This window comes from Haemaphysalis longicornis, unplaced genomic scaffold (assembly GCF_048455015.1).
Source record: "Haemaphysalis longicornis isolate Haplotype H1 unplaced genomic scaffold, Haemaphysalis longicornis Haplotype H1 scaffold_1, whole genome shotgun sequence".
Lineage (NCBI taxonomy): Eukaryota > Metazoa > Arthropoda > Arachnida > Ixodida > Ixodidae > Haemaphysalis > Haemaphysalis longicornis.
This window is the reverse complement of record NW_027526203.1, coordinates 224,711,935-224,726,325: the sequence shown is the minus strand read 5'-3', so window position 1 is coordinate 224,726,325 and position 14,391 is coordinate 224,711,935. Positions and strand designations below refer to the sequence as shown.

General features: G+C 53.3%; 1 protein-coding gene and 1 long non-coding RNA gene across 2 annotated transcripts in view; both read right to left on the bottom strand.

The window, feature by feature from the left end:
* Positions 1 to 1,117: 1,117 nt before the first annotated feature.
* LOC144157983 (uncharacterized) lies at positions 1,118 to 3,129 on the bottom strand. Its single transcript, XM_077688687.1, has one exon. It carries the CDS (start codon positions 2,849 to 2,851, stop codon positions 1,118 to 1,120), a length of 1,734 nt encoding a protein of 577 aa, XP_077544813.1. The 5' UTR covers positions 2,852 to 3,129.
* Positions 3,130 to 4,522: 1,393 nt separating this feature from the next.
* The window catches only part of LOC144142355 (uncharacterized), a 58,935-nt gene continuing 49,066 nt past the window's right edge, over positions 4,523 to 14,391 (bottom strand). The window contains exon 3 of the long non-coding RNA XR_013316957.1: positions 4,523 to 4,780. This is a non-coding gene — a long non-coding RNA (uncharacterized LOC144142355). The remainder of the gene's footprint in view (positions 4,781 to 14,391) is intronic.

Sequence of the window (14,391 nt, the reverse complement as noted above, 5' to 3'; positions counted from 1 at the left end):
TCCGCCGGGGGTCCGAGATCCCGATGGATAAGGGTCTGCAACCGTTGTCCGGAGGGATGCTGTCGAAGTGAAGTGTTCGGCAGACGCTTGACTCCAGGCCTTGTCTGTACGACACCGTGCTGGAGCTTCACCGGGCGGGTCACTGGACGAGTAGTGGCTCCCCATGAACGTCTCTGGCTTGGTCAGGAAAGCAACAGAACAACACAGGAAGACACAACCGCATCGCCGGCAAGTGCGAAGACAAATCCACGCTGAAGATCTACCAGGCTTTTAGTTGCGAAAAGTACGCGAATAACTAACTACTCTAGTTATATTTTTGCCCAGCAGTACTTTAGACAAGTGACAAACCCGAAAGGTGACATTTCGCTTGATTGGAAATGTCCCACACAAAAAAAATTGCAATCATAAAGGGCGAAACCTGTTCCAGGAAAAGCAATGAAATTGAGAAAGTCAGGCGTCTACAAGCCACTTCTCGCGCTGAGACCTGCGATTCGAGCTCTCATCATCGCTCTGAGTTTTCCCCTTCTTGTATCGCATGTTAGGTGCACCCGTTCTCTGAACGCTGCTGCGACCGCGTGAGAGGACACCGGCCGTTCGCTTCGACAACAGTCGAGCGCGCGGAGGAGCGAACGAGATTTTCCAACGTTCATACGTTAGGCGCGCACTCCTTGGAGGCGGCGTTCCCTCGGCGCGATGCGAGCTCACGGCTTTGCCCCTTGGCGTGCCCGCACTGAAACACGCACCGCAAGTACGCGCAGAGGTTTCCCCTCTATCCTTCTTTCTCGCCTTTTCACCAACGCGTTCGGCAAGCGAACATCGGAACGTGTTTACGTTCTCTCCTCTAGGCTGATCGGTTCCCGACTTCGGCTCAGCCGCAGTCGACACCGCAACCTCAACTAGCTCCGCCGATGTTGGCCTATCATCGGGAGCATCAGCCTGGAGTGAAAAGGGCACGACGTGCTCATTAGGCACCTGGTAGCTTTGAGCAGTCACTACCTCGTTGTCCCTAGCGCTTTCGGCGACAGCTTCAGCAAGCGAACACCGAAGGGTGTTTTCGTTCTGTTTTGCGGCTGTCAAGGCTACGCTAGATCCAAGCTGCCCTGTCTCAACAGACGGCTCAGCCGCCCGCGACACCTGAATCTCTACGAGCTCGGCTGGCTGTTGCTCGAGGTTCGCGAGCCTTCGAGCGCGTCAGCGCGAACACTATCCCTTCCCCGAAAACGAGTCCCCTTTCGCGCAGCAGCTGATCGGACCTGTTCGAGAAAAGATACGGATACTGTGCCGGAAGGCTGGCAGAGACAGCGGCCTCGGTTTCGAGCTTTCCGAAGGGACCATCGATGGTTATCCTGGCGATCGGAAGACACACGCTTTGCGCTTCTACGGCCTGCTTTATCCACGCGCGATCGCCCGTGAATTGGTGCGGTTCGACGTAGGACGGGTGGACCACGTCCATTGTTGCCGCGGAATCGCGAAGCACTCGGCACGGTTTGCCGTTAACTGCAAGCTCGCGTACGTAGGGCTCTAAAAGTTGTCTGCTCTCCTCATCCTGGTGTACTATGTGAAAGACAAGCTTGCCCTTTTTGCAACTAACTGCGAAATGCCCTGTCTCGCCACAATTGTAGCACGCGGACTGCTTGCGCGCTTCGAAAGCCTTTTTTCGGCGCTGTGCCTCTGCGTTTGCGCTCTTTTCGTTTTCCGAGCCCGTTTCATTATTCGCGGATTCGGTCACTTTTGCTCCGCTCTTTTCGTAGGGAGCTCTGCCTTTCGGCCCTAACTTATCAGGCCTCGGCCTGAACTCTTTTTGGCCGTCTTTCGGCCCCTGCGCACCTCGACGTGCGATGAACTCGTCGGCTAGTTGAGCTGCCTTATCCACAGTATTTACCCCTGGCCTATCTTGCACCCAGAGTCTCAGGTTTTCAGGTAGACGGCGGTAAAACTGCTCAAGACCGAAGCACTCAACTACCTTGTCGTGCTCTCCGAAGGCCTTTGCCTCTTTGAGCCACTCTTCCAGGTTTGCCCTCAGCTTGTAGGCGAACTCAGAGTACGACTCGCCCCTGGCTTTCTCGGCTTCACGGAACTTCTGGCGAAACGCCTCTGCTGACAGCCTGTACTTACGCAGGAGGCTAGACTTGACTTTCTCATAGTCCTCCGCCTCCTCCTTTGGCAAGCGGGCCATCACGTCGGATGCCTCACCTGGCAAAAGCGTAAGCAGCTTTTGCGGCCATGAGTCTCGGCTAAACTGGGCCCTCTCACACGTACGCTCGAAGTTGACCAAAAAAAGACCGATGTCTTCTCCTACCTTGTAGGGTCGCATTAGGTCACACATTCGCAGCGTAGGCCGCTCAGTCGCCGCAGACTGCACGCTTGGCGCGCTGCTGTCACTCTCACGCCTAGGTCGAGACGCCTGGACGTCTAGACGCTTCATTTCTAGCTCATGCTGTCGCTCCTGTTCTCGCCTTCTATCCTCGCGTTCCTCTTTCCGCTTTCTTTCCTCGCGTTCCTGTTCTTGTTCTTGTTTCTGCCTTTCGAGCTCCTGTTCTCGCTTTTTCTCCTCGCGTTCCTCTTTCCGCTTTCTTTCCTCGCGTTCCTCACGCTGGCGCTCAGCCTCTGCAGCCTGACGTTTAGCCTCTGCCTCGGCGGCCTGACGGTTAGCCTCTGCCTCGGCGGCCTGACGTTTAGCGGTCTCCCTGCCATTGATGGTCTCAATGCAATCAGACAGCTCGTCATCGTCAGCGCCAACAGCGAGTATAGCCTGTATCAGCTCTGGCTTTCTCAGTGCGTCCGTAACATCCAAGCGCAACTCTTTTGCAAGCTCCAACAACTGCGGTTTTTTCAACGCTTTCAAATTCATGGCCGGTCTAGAGTACTGCTTTCCCACTGCTCCAAAATTGTTTTGCGCGAATAACCCACGCGACGAAAACACACGCCCTACCAGCTATCCTCAGAAGCCTGGTAAAACTCAGTGAAGAAAAGTCCCGCACTCACCCTTGACCGCCGTGAATTCTGCGAAGTCCGAAGCCGCCTTGACGTCCGTTGTGTTGGGTCTCGCACCGCTGGCTTCAGGTGTTACGAAGTTGCCATCCGACCGCTGCCAACCAGTTGTTGCGACCGTGAAGGCCGACTGCAGCCGGGAAGACGTCCAGAGCCGACAGGCGAACGTAAACGTTTACTTCATAGCGAGAGGTGAGCCGAAGCCAAAGAACAATGCCCCGACGGGCGAGGTTACAATACAGGACTCGAGCAGAGCGACAACATCGATTCGCTGCTCTAACAGGAATGGTTAACAACGCTTGGGAGCTCTATTTATACCCGAAAGCGGTAACGGTCAAACGCCAACACGCTGGAACACGCACTACACTCTTTCCAGAGTTCGTAAGCTGTTCATAGCCTCGGGCACGTTGAGTCCGAGAGAGTGGAGAGAGGAGGACTCCGTTGCGATCACCGGGGCCTGCCTCTGTGCAACGCCTCCTAGAGGCGTTGCTCTGTGTCCTTGAAGAGCGTGGAGAGGTGGAGACGAGCCGTGCAGGCAGCCGCCGAAGTTCAGCCGCCGTAGGCAGCCGCCGAATGCGCAGAGAGCGAAGCGTCTGACGAGGCTTTGTCGCAACTTGTTGCCGACATGATTGCGCCTGTTTTCGAAGGCGCACGAGTGGCTTCGCCGCACAGCCGAGGAGTGATGCGGGGAAGTACTGCGGCGCTGGCCCATTCGTAACAGTGCGCAAGGCCATCGCCCAAAAGCAGTGCTGAGTGCATGCTAGTTTGTGTGCAACACATTTTGCAACTGCCTATTGGATACACGTTAATTTATGTTATACCCCGGCTACACTAGGGTCCGAATGTCATTTGAACCCAATGTCATTTGACTCAAATGGCTTGCTTCGAATGCCATTCAGAATCTTCCATGCTACACTACAATTTCGATGGCATTTGAAAGCTTTCACAATTGCTCGCCGTGCTGTAGTGGCACTGTTGTCGCCCCGTTCCGTTTTCGTACAATAATAGAACAATCAAATTTTGGAGCAGTCTAAGGCAGTAAAATGATATCAAATTAGAAGAGACACCAGTTTTGACTCTAATGTGGTGGCTGTTTGCGTAGTTTTGTATATTTTTTTTTAACTGACCCCCTGGTCTCAAGAGTATAAAAAATTAAATATCTTGATTTCGTATTTTAAGTAATTGAAAAGTGAACAAAGTTCCACAAACAAAACATTTTGTTTGTTTTAGGTACAGAAGCATTATATTTTTTATTGCCGGTCGAAGACGCTGCGTGCGAGAGTGCTAGAAATGGCATTCGAAATCCCAAATGTCTCTCTCGGTGCTCATTTGGCTCGAATGTCATTTGAGCCGAATGGCATTTCAAAACCTTGTGTAGCAGCACACCTTGGCATTTGAGTCAAATGACATTTGGTTCAAATGACATTCGGACGCTAGTGTAGCAGGGGTATTAAACAATGAATGCATGTTTTCGTAGTGTACTATTGATAAAAAGTCATAAAGTGTTTTCATGATTCAGCTTGGTGTTTATTCACTCTGCCCCTCTATTGCCAGTACAAGGCGCTCAAGTACAGCCATTTTTCGCTCAAAGCGTACAGCCCGCTCTTCCTTACACTCCTGCAATGTGTTGAGCAGGGCCTGCACTGGAGTGCTCTCCTTGCGTTTTTTTCTTGTGCGCTGAGGCTGTGGCTGATCATGGCCAAGTGCTGCTTCAGGTGCTGGGCTGGGCTGGAGTGACAACTCCGTGTATTGCTGCTGCCCGCAGCCGATGTCTGTGTCACCAGACGTGCTGGAAGAAATGAATGGCTGTTATATGAATTGGTCTCCGCTGGCATCCGCGAATGCGACAGTAACAACATTTCCATCGGTACAAAGAACAAAACAGCTATTCTGTAAACAACACACTGTGCTTGTCACCACAAAAGTAAAAATCGACCAGTTCGCATGCGTAGCCGTTCCCCTGTCGAACTCGCTCGCCGTTCACGTCTACAACTGGAATGACACTAGTCTCCTCGCCGTTCACGTCGACGACTCGGTTGACACAAGTCTTCTCGCCGTCTATTACTCGCAATCCGTCGTCTGCTTCCATGGCGGGCGTCTTGCTTGCACGGCCTGCACGACTTCGGCACTGAGCGATGGGGAAGTGCGCAGCTTTCGCGAACGTTTGCTGAACTAGACCTGCACGACGTCTGCACCTTTTGAAACGAACGGCGTCGTGCAGAGGGCGCCATGTTGCACCGCTGAAACGAATGGCGGAGTGCAGCGCCGCGTGAACCAGTTCAGGTAGCGCAGGCGAATCGAACGGAGGGTGTCACAGTCGCGAGGGTGTTCGGTCCGAACTGGAGTTCACTATTGTACAAGCCGACAGGAGAGGCAAAAACGACACGATTTTCCCATAGGAGCCTTCTTCATACACCGTGAAAACATAGTCGATGACTAACGACACAACTTCAACGCCTAAAACGCACTCGCCAATGGACCTCTCCCTGTATGTAAACACCGTGACGTCACGAAGCGCACGTGCGCGACGGGTGGCGCCTGCTGGCGGCCGCGAAATGCGGCGTCGGTTGGCAGAACGCGCCTGCGCCGACGGCCCGGCCTGGCCGCGCGGCGCCTGGAAGGAACGCTGTGGCGTTGGTTCGGCCCGTCGCAGGCCGCCTACATTGCGGGTGGTGGGTCTAGCCATCCTAGCTGGGGCCGTCGCACCTCCACGTAGCCTTCTGCACCTACAGCCTCCGCAACACTTTCGTGTACCGTACGGTCAACTGACGACTGACGCTTCCGGATAATCAGTGCGCGACAGAACAGCCTAAACGAGTCATTCTGAAGGTTGGTGCTGTTGTTACGCGTTTTTCCAAGAATGTGTTTTTAAGATGCTTTGTGTCCGGACGCATACCAATGAAAGCTCATTCATGGTTGTTTTCGAGGATCGCACAGTGCCTCAGGCAGCGTAAACGGTCCCTGTTCTTCGTCTCTTTGCGTCACCCGGAGGCAGGGGCGTACGCACGATTTCATGTCGAGGGGAGAAAGGAAAGGTAAGTCATCGAAGGATTAGAAAGTAAAATAAGCAGCAATGGAACAAAAATATAAAGAGCAAAAGCCAAAAACTATTCCAATAAAAATATCGCGATGATGTTGTGCTCTAAGCAAGTGACCGATTATTTTGTTACCTTTTCCCCAGTGAATTCACGAAAAGTTTCATCGTCATTGAGAGTAACGTAGCAGCCACAGATGGTGAGTGCGTTATAGCTTGCGACAGTGGCACTGAAATAATTACCCGTATTCATTATTTCTTGATGGTTCAAGTTCGGGTTCTTGCACGCCCGCTGCATACGCCAGCGGCGGGGGGCCGCAACAGAAGAATACATCCCCTGAGTCCGTTCGCTTAGGGCAAACAGATTTTTCGAGTTTTTTCGAGATGCGTGAGCGGCCCATCTCGCGGCGCAAGCGCGATGCTACATGTGAGCACGGCAAGCAACTCTGTTTGGCCGCATCCTCAAGGCATAATATCATTGATCAAAGTAAAAATGTATTGCACTTGCAAGCAATAAATTTCGTTCGTCTTGAACAGATCCGCCCATACGACCAAACTTGTCGTGGTCGATCTGGCGCCAGCAGGCGGCTATCGCGGATCGCTCGACGAAACATTTATTTGGCGTCGCCTAAGCAGGTTACGCACTCGTTGTCTTTTTAATACAGTACTCTGCCTGGTCAAAACATGGCAATATTTCGCAACAAGAAAATCCCCCGTCCCCTCCCTTGCACTATTTCACTAGACAAATTTCTGCTGGTGCTACGTGATAGCAGATGGTTGAAAAACAGCATCGTTTTATGGCACTAATCAGCATGGACTGCCAGTATCGACGGTATGATTGTGCTTTGAAGAACAGCAGAAGTTCGAGAATGGGAAATGTCATGAGTAAGAGCAGACCATGTCGCTGCTTTGGCTGCCAGCCTCTTCGGCGCATTGCGCGCATCCAAAATACCCACCGAATTTACCTCTTTGGTGACGCGGAAGTGTCTGATGCCCCTGATTTTGCTCGCATGATTTGTGTAGCCGAGAGCACAGCAGCCCACCGGCATCAGAAAAGTCAACACATAAACAGAAACTCCACTTTGCGCGCGTCCAATGCAGCCTCACTGCATACGCGCCGCGCGCCGACCCGAATGTTTTGCCAACCACCCTTCCCGGCCACGCCCACCACGTGCGCTCGCCGTGACGTCACGGCCGCCGCGTGACGTACCCCCAGGAGAGGTCCATTCTATACACGCTCTTCGATGGCCTACCCTACTTCTTCGCTTCCTCCAATCCCAACAACTTCCCCTCCTTGGGCCACGTTCCCTCGTATCCGCGCAGAACCCCTGCCTAAGAATATGAACCCCTCCAGGCATGCCACCCTCCGCTTTCTACGCTGTAAAGCCCTCACCAAACGTGTCTCCTTTCTAGAAAAGCAAGGATCAGCGGTATATTTTACAGACGCCAGTCATTTTCCCTTTACGCAAATAGGAACCGCAGCCTTTTTACGCCACTCGTCGTTGGTTTCCGCACAAACGCCTTTTTTCTGCCCGCCAGATGCCACCTCCCTAGAAGAGCACTCCATCGCTCTTGCAATAGAGCATGTTGCTCTCACAACCTCCACCGAACACCCCACTTATATCTTCACAGATTCGCAATCCGCCATCCGAAATTATTTACGCTATACCGTCAACCCCCTTTCTTCTAACTTAGTGACTGACACTCTCAACAGACATCCTTCTCACCTCTTTGTCCTGGTATGGGTACCTAGCCACGCTAACATGGACGGCAACGCAAGAGTAAACGCGCTTTCCCGAGATCTATCCCCGGGTCCGTCTATGCTCTGGCCAACCTCATACCATCCTCCTTCCACTCGTCTTCATGATCGTGAGGCCCGTAAATTCACTTTACTTTCATATCGCCTCGCCCGCCAAGCCTACCCTTCTCCAGACCCGCGCCTCACTCGCGCCCAAACCGTTCTTCTCCGCCAGGCTCATACCCGCTCCCTCCCATCTCACCACATTCTACATCGCATTCGCAAGTGCTCCGGTCCCCCAACCTGCCCTTCTTGCGGCACATACCCCTCTATTCCCCACTCCTACTGGGACTGCCACCCCCCGAAGCGTCCCCCCTCCCTCTCCCGCATCACCTCGTGGGACACTTGACTGGCTCCCCCGCCCGGAACAGATGTTCGGGCCACCCAGGAGGCTCTCTGCCTTCATATCCAGAAGATCTCCAAGGACATTCTGGACTACTATGAAGACAGTGACGCCTCAGGATCCGTCGTTTAGCTGACCTGGACTTAGGTCGGTGACTGGGCAATAAATGTTTTCTCTCTCTCTCAGTCGCGTTTGAGTTGTGTTGAGCGCCTTCGTAGCAGTTTTGGCTACCTGTGTGCTGCAGCAAAGTTCGCAAAATTACCGGTCCGCCGGAAGAGTTGAGTAGCGCCCACTTAAAAACGTCAGGTGAGATTCTGCTCATTTAGTAAACACAGTTTGCATATTTTTGCATGACGAAAATAACCCCCGAAGAATATGACTTTTACTATTTGTGCGGGAAAGGGGGGGGGGGAAGAGGAAGCAAGGGTGCAAGCTTTGCATTTGTTTGTCATCTTTCAAATTGACTTTGTGTTGGCCTCGTTAGCATAGGTCGGCGTACTCACTCGTGAGTACACTCATTTGTACTCATTTGTACTCAAACTCACGAGTGAGTACGATGATGAGTGATCACACACCCAGAAAAAAACAGTGAGTACGATGACGAGTGAGTACAGGGGTCAGTCCACTACTCGTGAGTACAGTACTCATGAGTACACTACTCATGAGTATGAGTACTCATGAGTACAGTATTCATGAGTATGAGTACTCATGAGTTTGAGTACTAATGAGTATGAGTACTCATGAGTACACAGTACTCATGAGTACATGAATACACAGTACTCATGAGCATACAGTACTCATGAGTACACATCACTCATGAGTACAATACTCATGAATGCTGTGTGCTCATGAGTACTGTGTATTCATGAGTATATGCATTCCTGAGTACAGTAGTGCAAACAAGTTTTATCACGAGCTCGAGTCCGGACGCGCGTGTACGAGTCGCAAACATTTAACGGTGCCGCTGTGCAGCTTAACTGTCAAGTATGGTAAAATTAGACAACGAAAATTGCACCTCCCTCCTTTCCCCGGTCCCTGTTTGGCGCTGTAAACGTTTTTCGGTGGTCGCTCGCAAAAGGGTCACGGTGAAGAGGGGAAAAGGAGGGGGTGAGGGCCCGGTGGGAAACGCGGCCGCAGTTGCTCTTCTTTGATGGGACTTGTTGACTGCCGCAGTTATTTCTGTTGACGCGGCCTGTGAACGCGTGGCGGCTTCATTGCGCTTGCTCCCTTCCAATTGTTTTAGGGGAGGGGCGGTGGAGGCTGCTAACAACGCACGAACTAGGCGTACTGAAGTCCCTCTTTTTCGGTCTTCAGAAGTTTCCGTAGACGCATGTCACGCTGTGTAGTCGTTTCGTGAGCCGAACCGCTCATTTCAACAGTCGCAGTTAATTTACGTAAGTCGCGTCAAACCGACTGCGTGGTTTGTAACGTTCGCTGTGCGTATTCAAGCGACAGTTTGGCTGAAGTACGTGCCCCCATATGGTTTTATTAGGTTCCCGTTTTGAAATATTTTGCTCAGGTTCGCTAGTAATATGGGCTCGTGTAGTGCCATTTACAAGTCAGCATATAGCCCCACCATGCACTACGGCGTGCAGGCGCGGCGGTGGAATTTGCCCCAGCAATGGAAATAAAATATCCGAGTACACCTAAGCACGTTTGCGAGTTGTGAATCGGACATCATAATATCCAGTTCAACGCGTGCGGTGCCTTATTTAGCCTCGCATATTTTGTCGAAGAGCTCTGTCATCTTGCCGCTGGAGGAGCGTTTTGCTTTACTTTCGAGTGGCAACCCGATTCGCCGCTTCTCGTTTATGCCACCGTGTAATGAGGGCGCTGACGATGATGGTGAATTTCGGTGGTTGTTATTCCCCTACCTTCACTACTGTTTACAGGCGGGGCGACCACCCCTCGTTAGCAACTATACCGCCGAGTTTGAGCTCGCACTGTGAGAGGCCTCGTGAAGGAATTGTTTTGAATTGATGAACGCCAACGCCAGACGCCGAGATTGTCGCTTAAGCTCGCATCTTGGAACGTCTCGTAAAACATGTGGATTGCACATAACGACGTCACCGCACTTTTTGATCGATCGCTGTCAGCTTCATCCGCGTTGCTCGAGATAAGAGCTGCAGATTTCCACTGTGCAACCAACCCACCAACACGGCAATACAGTGACGTCAGTGCAAGCTATCACGCCTCCGAAAAACGCGTCTACAAACTTTGTTCTCGAGTTCACAAAGCACGGCAGAGCAGTTCTACGCTGCTGTAACGGCTGGCAAGTACCGGCAGCAACTGGGTTCCCTGCGGCCCTCGACTGTGACCGATACCCTCTCCACGCCCCCCCCCCCCCCCCCCCCCCGAACACACACACACACACTGTTGCGACTGGGCCATTCTAGCTCAGTCACCACTGTTCGAGTCACTTCACTTTATTTCCTTAAAGACCCCACAGGGGGGTGTTACATAAGGGGCGCGTTATACAACATAGTTACAAAAGCCACAGGTTAACAATACAGATGCATAGATGTTGCGACGTTGCCCTGCTCAGTCCGCCATCGACGCGGCGCAAGGAGAGCGATGAAGTTGTCGAGCCGACGGTGATTTTAAGCTGCATTCGTATACAGTATATACAAAGGTAGCAAGAGCGTTACATGGCTCGCACAAAGGCACTTCTCAACTCAGTGCCTCCGATGAAATGCCGCCGCACAGCCGCTGCTTCAGGGCTGGTTTTATACCCCCGGGGTTCCGCCGCAGCCGCGTGCAGTTCGAATCTTTCCAATCAGGACTATCACTGGCCGCAGTTTGAATCTGGCGATTGCAGGCGAAGTGATTGCGTCAGCCGAGCCACGAATGGGAAAGGGGAGGCGACTCAGCGGCGCCGTCTCCAGAGTCTACTCGTCGCTGCGTGTCTTTTGCGGGCCGGTCGTCCCAAGCATGATTTGGTGCGGCCGTCTCGATGGGAAGAGGAGAGTAGACTCGGCGGCGCCGTGTGCCGCCAGTTGCGGCACGTCTGCCGCGGGCTGGCTGACCGAGGCGCGAATCGGGCCCACCGTCGGCGCGTCCGCCAGGTGCAGCAAATTTGTGTCGGACGCTCTGGTTAACCACACACACACGCATAGAAAAATTAGTAAGATCAGACCCGTGTGGGTTTTGGCCTAGCTGTTAACGGAAATAGACACAACGACGCGTACTGCCCGTCCTGTCCCTTTTTCGCGGCGGGACCTCCCTCTTTGGCTTTTCGCGCGCTAGCCGGTTTTCGTCTTTCTGTTTATCTCTTACTTTGCGGGCTGGCGGCGGTTGTGAGGGGTACGGTTGCGCAATGTTCGCAGAATTCGGAACAGCGGCGGCAGCGTCTCTTTCCAGCTGGTTTTAAAGACGATAGCCTTTCTTTGGCCACTTGAGCGCGACAATGTTGGCCTGTCAGTCTGTCTGTCTGTGTCCGTCATAAAGATAATTCATTATTGCAACTTAATATCACGCCCCGCTGTACACATGGGAGCTACTGGGGTCGCCGTTAAGTAGCTTCATGTACATAATGCGCCCTCTCTACAACTGGCCAACTGCCCCGCGATTCAGCCGCGATTCAGCCCGCGATTCAAAACGCGAGTGCGTACGTCCCGTTTCGCTCTCTCCCGTGTACGTGCCTTCGCGCAGTGGGAAGCCCTACGACAATGCACCGTGTAAGACGTTTTCTTCTCGGGCTCCTCTGTCCTGATTTATATGTAATCTCAGTATTTCTAAGTAGTTAAACATTTTATTTTTTTTCTGTTTAGCCTTTCATTCGAGCCACGACCTAGCTAAGATGTTGCAGTCGACAGGATCATGATTTAAGTCCACGGGAGGACGAACGGACGAACAACCTGGACGGACCGCACCACGACTACGAGAGTGCAGCACGCAGACATGGGGCACCGACGCACTCCACGCCAGCGGTGGTCGACACAGTGCTGACTTAAACGGAACGCTACGTCCTATGCTCTACGAAGAAACAGCAGTTCATGAGCGCACTACGATTACGAGGGCTACCCTGCTCTGGCCGTAAGGACGACATCATCTTGCGTCTTCTAGAGGACAACGAAGAACGTCGCCATCTCTCCAAACGAACGAATGTGCCAACGCTACTTCAGGCTGCCTCCGACAACAAACGGCAGAGGACCCTGCAAGCGGCACTGTTTGAGAGCAGAAGGCTGCGTGATGAACGAGAAAGTTTTCTGAGACAACTGGCGAGAGTCGGCCGCACGATTTCCACGGTGCCTGGACTGCACGAGATCCGAGCACAGGCAGAATGCACGACGGCACGCACATGAACGAGACGACGCATGCAAAATTGTGATTGCGTGCTCACCGGACCTTTCCCAGGTAATCGCCACGATTACGGAGACGCATCGAAGGTCAGTGCATTTCTGGCGAGATCACGAACACACGTTGCTCTGCTACATCGCCCACGCGCAGGTCATTCCAGCAACGAGCAACGAGACGCGCAACGTACGCAGCGCGCACGAGCCAGAAGGCACCACGTTCCTGGCACCCGCTCTTCCGCTACAGACGTACACGAACGGAACGCTGAGAGCACGGAACGCAACGGAGCCGGTACGTACATTTTCCGCACGTACTGCCCGGGCGCGGGTCCACGCAACCAACGACATCGCATCCGGATTGGTGGATATGGCCACGACAAGCGAGCAAGACGCACGGCGCCCGAAATGCACCACACGTGGCGAACGACCGCACCCCTATTATAGGGGAGTTTCCTAGATAAAACGAGACGCACAGCGCACGAAACGCACCAGAAGTGACGAACGACATCCAACTTGAACCAGTGGAGCTGACCACGGAGAACGAAATGCACAACGCACGGAACGCCACCAAGCCGCAGCACACACGGAGGAAACTACTGTTCGCGACATCCTGCGCTCCGGAGCCACTGCAGGTGCTATCCGGACTTGGCCAGCGAATGTTACAACCGCAGGAATCACCTGGCCACAAGCAACAAAAGACCCAGCGCACGCGGTTCAACCCTACCGGAAAGTACGAGCTCTCCGACACCCGCTGCTCCCGCCCGAGTCCTGCGGACGAACGACATGACACTCGTGCAAGTAGGTCCGTCAACGAGCAACGACACGGCCAGCGCATGCGGCATGTCCGAGCCAGAATTAACAAGATCACCGGCACCCGCGCTCCGATCGAGACTCACACGACAAACACCATTTCGTACAAGAGGACGCAACCGCGAGCAAGCGGACTCGCGATAAACGGATCCTGCTTGTATGGGAGAGATAGCGATTATAGCATTCTCGAAACAACGGGCAAAAGACGAGGTCTTGAGCGACGACACGGACACGGCAAGAACGGCAACGAATGAACCCGATCCAGACGAAGCATCGAATGCCCTGACGATGAAGTCACGCTTGCGACGCGGAGGAATGTGGGACCGAACGGACGGCACGAACTACGCCCGCTTCCCCACCCCAACGGTTTCACTTCCGAAACAACCACGGCGACTGCGAACACGGAGCCGCAACGACTTTGACCAATCAGCCATGCCACCCTACGAAAACGCCCCGCTACCGCACACTAAACGAAAAGCCAAACGGCTCCCGCACCATACGCAACGCACGCGTCAATTCAAGCAACGTCCTCAACGCGCGGAACTATGCCATTTCTACAGCGCAGCTCGCCACCGGACAAACCAGACGTCTACGCCCCCACATGCATCAAGCACACGACGAGCTACATGAACACAATTGCCGACGGAAGCGGCGCAACCAACGCGACGCCGTAAACACTGTCAAGTTCGGGTCTGACGAAGTGAATCCCACGGCACACACACAATAAAATCAAGCAGATTTGAAATTCACCGAACCTCAACGAGACGAACACCCTCTTAACGAAGTTTCTAGTATCTGGAACAACAAAAAACAAACGCCAGCATCGAGCATCTGTGAACAAGCGGACAGTGACCTGGATACGAACGGACATCAATCTACGCGAACGCTTCATTGTGCCTGGGGGCCGGCGCATTTCGGATTCAGAGCACGATTAGGATACGTATCAGCGCGCCCGGAAACGAAAACGGACGACAAAAGCTGCCACCCGAAGACACGCAAAAAAACGCAGTTTACGGCCACGGCCACACCGACAAGCCCCGAGCTCCCCTGAGCCCGACCCAGCCTGAGAACAAGACGAGACGCCAGGCGCAACGCGAGTGCTTACGTTCCGTTTTGCTTT

Coding starts and splice junctions, on each gene's coding strand:
- LOC144157983 (XM_077688687.1), bottom strand. CDS start 2,851: ATGAATTTGAAAGCGTTGAAAAAACCGCAGTTGTTGGAGCTTGCAAAA.